The sequence below is a fragment of the Kogia breviceps genome, chromosome 7 (genome assembly GCF_026419965.1).
Source record: "Kogia breviceps isolate mKogBre1 chromosome 7, mKogBre1 haplotype 1, whole genome shotgun sequence".
NCBI lineage: Eukaryota > Metazoa > Chordata > Mammalia > Artiodactyla > Physeteridae > Kogia > Kogia breviceps.
Window position 1 is genome coordinate 38195161 of NC_081316.1, and position 7621 is coordinate 38202781.

Sequence of the window (7621 nt, forward strand, 5' to 3'; positions counted from 1 at the left end):
GGACGCGCAGGCTCAGCGGCCACGGCCCACGGGCCCAGCCGCTCTGCGGCATGTGGGATCCTCCCAGACCAGGGCACGAACCCGCGTCCCCTGCATCGGCAGGCGGACTCTCAACCACTGCGCCACCAGGGAAGCCCTCTATGTCTTGACTGTTGTAAATAATGCTGCAGTGAACATGGGGCTGCATATATCTTTTCAAGTTAATGTTTTCATTTCCTTCAGATAAATACCCAGAAGTGGAATTGCTAGATCATTTAGTTCTATTTTTAGAACTAATATTTTTGGTAGTTCTATTTTTAATTTTTAAAAGATCCTCCATACTGTTTTCCATAGTGGCTTTTCCAGTTTATATTCCTATCAACAGTGCACAAGGGTTTCCTTTTCTCCACATCTTTGCCAATACTTGCTATTTCTTATCTTTTTTATAAGAGCCATTCTAACAGGTGTGAAATGATATCTCACTGTGATTTTTATTTGTATTTCCCTGATGATTAGTGATGTTGGAGCACCTTCACATGTGTTTGTTGGTCATTCATATGTCTTCTTTAGAAAAAGTGTCTAGTCAGATCCTCTGCCCATTTTAAAGTCAGATTGTTATTTTGCTATTGAATTGAATGAGTTCTTTATATATTTTGGATATTAACCACTTATCAGATATAGGATTTGCAAATATTTCCTCTCATTTGGTAGCTACTTTTTCATTTTGTTGATGGTTTCCTTTGCTGTGTGGAAGCTACTTAGTTTGATGTAGTCCCACTTGTTTTTTTTTGCTTTTGTTGCTTTTTGGTGTTAAATTCAAAAAAATCTTTCCAAGACCAAAAGGAGCTTACTACCTATGTTTATTTCCAGGAGTTTTATGGCTTTGGGTCTTACATTCACGTCTTTAATCCATTTGAGTCAAATTAAGTTAATGGTATAAGATAGTGATCCAGTTTCATTCTTTTGGAAGAAAGTCTGCCCAGTTTTCAAACACCATTTATCCTTTCCCCATTATATATTCTTGGCTCCTTTGTCATAAATAATTGACCAAACATGCGTAGGTTTATATCTGGACTCTCTATCCTGGTCCATTGATCTATGTATCTTTTTAAAATGTCTACACCATACTGTTTTAGTTACTATAGCTTTGTCATATAGTTTGAAATGAGCACATGTAACGCCTTCAACTTTATTCTTTATTCTCAACATTGCTTTGGCTATTTGGGGTCTTTTGTGGTTTCATATGAATTTTAGGATTGTTTGTTCTATTTCTGTGAAAAATGGCATTGGAATTTTGATAGGGATTGTACTGATTCAGTAGATTGCTTTGGGTAGTATGGACACTTTATTTTTATTTATTTATTATTATTTTTTTGCGGTACGCAGGCCTCTCACTGTTGTGGCCTCTCCCGTTGCGGAGCACAGGCTCCAGACACGCAGGCTCAGCGGACATGGCTCACGGGCCCAGCCACTCCCGCGGCATTTGGGATCCTCCGGGACCTGGGCACGAACCCGTGTCCCCTGCATCGGCAGGCGGACTCTCAACCACGGCGCCACCAGGGAAGCCCTCTGGGGTGAATTTTTAATGCTCTTGTCCTGAGGGTTTGCTGCCATCTTCCTATTTTCTGTTTCAACTATGTTCTGTGGCAAGTGGTCTGCACTTTACAATCACTGTGAGGCTAGAGAGCCCGGGACCACCTTGCCTTCTGATCGCTTTCTCCAAGGGGGGGCGACCACTTAAAGACCGGCAAACCGAGCTCAATGCGGCGTTCTACCACCTTTCCGCCCCGGCTGCGCTTCCGCCTCCTGATGACTTACACCCGCGGGTTTCCTGGGTTTCTATCTCCTTCCTTTCTGACTCCTGTACCCTGGGGTCCCAGCTTCATCCTGAGCTGTCCCTTGCAATGGCCCCGTACTGTTCTTCCTTTTGCCCTGTATCCTCACATTCTTTAGGCAATCAACTCTCTTTTTCTACTATTGATTACCCTTCACAGCAAATGTCAGTACATTATTGTGTGGGGAAAAACACCTTTCCCCACCAGGAGTGAGACTGGAAACAGACAGAAGCAGCCCAACTTGCTACACTCTTGAAAACTGCCAGATTGCACAATCTAGGAAAATTAGATGTGTGTGAAGAATAACCCTGTGGTTTTGAAATGCTGTCAAGAGGAATTTCCCAAATTTCTTTCTTTCCTGTTTGTTTATTTTTTTCTTTTGGTTCAAACCTGTCTTCTCATTTGCTCCACTAGCCAAGTGTCAGTATATAAAGCACCAGCTCCGTCTCCCAGGCAGGCAGCACAGGAAGCTCAGCTTCGCCGGGAGCCTCAGCAAGAAGGCACAGCCAAACGTGAGGTGCTAGAACTTTCCAAACTTTTCCTCTTTGGAGATTCTCTCTCTTCACCAACATTCTTGTGCTGCAGCCCAGCCCTCTGCTTCCTTCCTGAATCTACTGTTCTGACAATCAGAATTCACCAGCTGTGAATACTTTGAGGGGTAGGGGTTCCATATGCATCTTCTGTGTGAAGACAGTGATAGGTAGAGCAGGCAGTCTACAAATGCTTGTGCATTGTTTACTTCATCTCATACTGCAGAGAGGTATAGTGCCCAAACTCCTAATGCCTTTGGGAAACTTGCTTTGCAGTTGGGTTTCAGGGCTGATAGTGGATGACTGGACTGAAAATGGTTTATACTAAAAGCCCGTTGCAATCCCTCACACAGGAAATCATTGGGATTCCAATGAGACACGCGGAAATGAGAACTGGATCCTCTGTAATGCTATCTATCTATCGTCTATATATTGAGATAAAATTCAGTGGAATTTAGTTTTGGAATGCAAGAGTGTATCCACATTACAAAACAAAAACAAGAACAAAAACCCAGACCCGTCATCCTTGTTTGTGTCTGCTCATTTCCCTGCAGCAGGATGAAGCTTTCCACGGGCATCATTTTCTGCTTACTGATCCTGGGCGTCAGCAGCCAGAGATGGGCTACATTCCTCAGGGAAGCTGGTGAAGGTAAGGATCAACGGATGGGTCAGGGGAAGGATGCATCTGCAGCTCCCAGGATTCACCTGAGCAGAGGTCACGTCCCCACAGGGCAAAGGCCATAAGAGGGAAAAAAAGGAGCTTGGTTTCCGTAGTAGCACTTCCCCAGGTTTTTCTGGCCAGCTTTGCACCCTTGGGATTCCCAAGCCCGAGGTCACATAGAGTTTGGGCCCCAACTTTCAGCAGGAGTGAGGAAGAGATCTGGGTTCGGGAGGTGCATGTTCCCTAAATACAAGTGGGGCTCTGCTGCCCCCTCGTGGGCAACTAGGGATGGCTCATTTCCAAGTCTCAGGTACCATGAAGTGGGTGCATTAAATGGGTGGGGAATGTTCACCCTCCCCATCCACTTAATAATTATAACTAAAATAGTACTTGCTAGGCACTGTTCTAAGAGCTTCGCATGCATGAGTGAACTCCTTGTCATCCTCAGGTTTTAATCCTTTAGTCCTGCAATGTTGTTACCATTATCCCTTACCAGAGAAACTGAGGCACCAAGAGATTAAGACACTTAACAAAGTCCTCCAGCAGAGCGGGATTTAACCCAAGCTCCCCCAGACCTTGCTATTAACCGACGGACTATATGCCTCCCAGACAAGAGTACACTTGGGAGAGTGAGGGATTTGTGAACACATGTCCTGCTCTGTATCTGAGCAAATGGCAAACAGTGGGGATGTGGTGCCTTTAGAAGGCAACTTGATAGAGTACCTCTCCCCACCATAAATGGCACAATGAATTACCTTGACAATGGTTCTACTGAGGCTGAGACCTGGCCGGAAACTGATAGCAAGAGATATGTACCTCACTAGCCAGAGTGAAGTAGCAAAAATGTGTTTATTTCACAAAATTATTTTGTGTTATTATTTTTCTGTGATAGTTACTGAATAATTGTTTTAAGAGTTTGCTGGCCATTCTATCTGAATTCTCACAGACCCAGCTAAAAATATTTTTTCATCTCTTAGGTCAGTGTTTTACAAAGGGTTGTTCTAGGGCCACTTCCATGAGAATCACCCGTGGTCTGGGGTGCTTTGTGGAATGCAGGTGCCTGGGGTCACACACAACCCTTCCCCTGAAACACAATCCCTGGGTTGAGACTGGAAATATGGCCTTTATTAAGCTCCCCAGTTGATTTTTATGCACGTTGAAGTGTGCACAGTACCTCTGGTTTTGCTGACCTTAGGTGAGAAGATATGCCAGGCATTTTGGAAATACTTTTTAAGAAAGTCTGGACTTCAAGGATCTATTTAAATCAGTAACTCAGGGGGAATAAGTATAGTAGGAATGTCATAACTCTCAACAAAACTATCTTTGCAAATGCCAGACATGACAAATATATAATATGAAGATAAGTTATCTCATAGAGTCATTATGTAAACCCTGATTATAACTCTACATTGGATTTTTCTCTTTGTCCTGAGAAGTTTTTGTTTTTAACTTTGCCATTTAATTCTAGCTGATCAGAGTGCTTCTGTCCATAACTCCCTGCTCCTCATCTTCATTCTTTTTTTTTGTCCCACTCTTCCTAAGGACTAGAGAGGTCATAGTATACTGAGCACCTACAACGTTTTAGCCGTTAAACTTGTATTTCCTCAGTTCTTCTGTGTAACCATTCTGAGGGAGGCAATACTCCTCCATTTTATTGGAGAGGACACTGAACTTTAGAGCTGGTGCGTCAGTTGCTCTTTTTCTGCATCTGATTACCCTGTTTCTTCAAAACTCTCTTAGGGAACTCACTTTTATCACCTGCTGATTGAAGTTTGACAGTTGGCCAGGTCCAAATATGCCCCGGACATTCAGATGTACTCATGACCAAGTTGTCCTTACTTTGTCCACAGGGATGGATTTCTCCCCTTGACTAGGTTGGGAGCATCCTATGTCTGCAACCTCCCTCAGAATCGCCTTTGTTCTCAAGCTCTGGTCAGAGGGTTTCCTGTATCTTTCCAGGTAGAGGTCCATTGTACAACCAAACATCCTTTAAAGAGCATCCGACCTCCTCTTCACACGCATCACACACAACCAAAAACGAAGTACCAACAGACTTAGGATGGAATCAAACAGAGTAAAACTTGCACCACATATGATTCTTATAACGTTAACCCAGGGAAGTGAAAAGTAAAGGAATATTCATTTCAAGCCAATATAATAATCTCCAAGGGCTTAGTCAAAAGCTGAAATCTGGACCCAGTGGGAGGAAAATGTTTTCTTTCTCTATTTTGCTGAGACGTGATCATGTTCATATCATCACTTTCTTTTCCTCCCAGGGGCTAAAGACATGTGGAGAGCCTACTCTGACATGAGAGAAGCCAATTACAAAGATTCAGACAAGTACTTCCACGCCCGGGGCAACTATGAAGCTGCCCGAAGGGGACCTGGGGGCGCCTGGGCTGCTGAAGTGATCAGGTACCAGGGGCTCTGAGCATGCAGGGATGGGTGTGAGAGCCTCGGACAGCCAGGAGGGGCCAAGCCCTGGAGAACTTCCTGTAGGGCTGTGGCCTCTCCTCCTCTTACCCACCCTCACCCGCTGTGTCCTGTGTGGGGTCTGAGTGGCTGAAGAGCAGAGCAAGGCTGGTGAGACAGAAGATTCCCCAGCCGCCCCCATGGGTGCTGTTCACCCAGCCTAAGGGGACCCGCAGGGCTGAGGTGTGCTGAGCCCGGGCAGCCTCAGGCTGCTCTTTCCTAGCTCCTGTCACAGTCCTTGATTCCTTGGAAAGAGGAGAGATGGGGAGGGCGGGCTGTTGCTCGTCAGCGCTGGAGTAATCCCCTACCTGCCCTCCTCCATTCCAGCGATGCCAGAGAGAATGTTCAGAGAGTCACAGACCTTTTTAAGCATGGAGACAGTGGCCACGGACTGGAGGACTCGAAGGCCGACCAGGATGCCAATAGGTGGGGCCGGAGCGGCAAAGACCCCAATCACTTCAGACCTCGCGGCCTGCCCGAAAAGTACTGAGCCGCCTCTCCCTCTGCTCAGGAGACAGGGCTCAAGGGAGTGGGGACAGTGCTGAGCTAGGTTGCTGTATTCTGTATCTGTAGTTCTTGATAGTTGATAAAGAGCACATAAAAATGTTTAACAAATGCTTGTGAAATCCAATTTGTCCTTGGCATTTGGAAACAGCATATGACAGTCTTCTTGCTAACATGAGCCTATTTAATACCATGGGGATGATAAATAAACATCATAGTTTTTAAAAAGGAGATAACGCACTAATAAACAAGAGTAATAATTTGGGGTAAAACTTCACAGTCATCCACTGGTATCTGCAGGGGATTGGCTTCAGGACCCCTGCGGATACCAAAATCCGCAAATACTAAGTGCCTCATATGAAATGCCATAATATAGTTGACTCTCCACATCTGCTGAGTGGAACCCCCCACCCATGTGGAGAGCAGGCCAGCTGTATGTCCAGAACACAGACTATACTATATAAACCATATATGGACCATTATATGGACCAATTATCAGTCCATAACTCTCTGTTCCAAATCATAGAAAAGATAATAAGAATACCATGAACAATTTTGGCAATAAAGCTTAAAACTTGATAAAAATTAACAAATTCTTAGAAAAATACAACTTACAAAAACTGACTTGACAGAAGAAGAAATGAAAACTTGGATTATTCTATAATTATTGTAAAAGATCAAATCTTCCCCCAGAGAAAACAGCAGTCCCGGATGGTTCTGTAGACAATTTAACCCTTCAAAAAAACAAATGATTGTTTTTTTGTACACACAATTCTGCCCAGTAGAAAATATCCCCATCCTTTCTGTGAGGGTAGGAAAATTTGACACCATGAAAATCGAAGGAAAATTCAAGCAGTCAGAACTTTACAAGACTTGCCTGGTGGTACAGTGGTTAAGAATCTGCCTGCCAATGCAGGGGACACGGGTTCAAGCCCTGGTCTCGAAGATCTCACATGCCCTGGAGCAATTAAGCCCGTGTGCCACAACTACTGAGCCCACATGCCAGAACTATTGAAGCCCGCATGCCTAGAGCCCGTGCTCTGCAACAAGAGAAGCCACCGCAATGAGAGGCCCACGCGCTGCAACAGAGTAGCCCCCACTCACCGCAACTAGAGAAAGCCCGCGCACAGCAATGAAGACCCAACGCAGCCAAAACTAAATAAATTAATTTTTTAAAGTAGGTAGCTAAAAAAAATAACTTTACAGAATATTACCAATAACAAGTTGTGAAGCTGAAAGAAACTTTCAGCCACCGATAATTTCCTAAACTACCAATAATAATTTTAAAAAATTTAAACTATGCTAAAGACAGAATTACCTATTTTTTTGTTACAGAAAATGATCTTACAAGGTCACTGTTATATAAAAAAATGATCAAAGGAACCTCAGCAAAAAGTATATTTAAAAAGGATTGTAAATAGGCAGAGCACAGAGGATTTTTAGGGCAGTGAAACTAACTACTCTGTATGATACTATAATGGTAGATATCTGCCATTATAAATTTCCAGAGCCATAGAATGTACAACACCAAGAGTAACCCTAATGTAAACTATGGACTCTGGGTGATAATGATTCACCAATGTAGGTTTATCAATTGCATCAAATGTTGTACATTGTATCTGGTGGGGAATGTTGATAAT

General features: G+C 43.8%; 1 protein-coding gene across 5 annotated transcripts; it reads left to right on the top strand.

Annotated features, from left to right (window-relative positions):
• The first annotated feature begins 2214 nt into the window (after positions 1-2214).
• Positions 2215-6092, top strand: LOC131759565 (serum amyloid A-3 protein-like). Of its 5 annotated transcripts, none has more exons than XM_067038118.1 (4): positions 2215-2331; positions 2902-2993; positions 5282-5420; positions 5805-6092. In XM_067038118.1, exons 2-4 carry the CDS (start codon positions 2903-2905, stop codon positions 5965-5967), a joined length of 393 nt encoding a protein of 130 aa, XP_066894219.1. In that variant the 5' UTR covers positions 2215-2331; position 2902; the 3' UTR covers positions 5968-6092. The 5 variants fall into 5 exon arrangements, with proteins under 5 accessions (XP_066894219.1, XP_066894218.1, XP_058924877.1 ...); XM_067038117.1 differs by having other exon boundaries at positions 2221-2331; positions 2899-2993; XM_059068894.2 differs by having other exon boundaries at positions 2224-2326; positions 2899-2993.
• The last annotated feature ends 1529 nt before the right edge of the window (positions 6093-7621 follow it).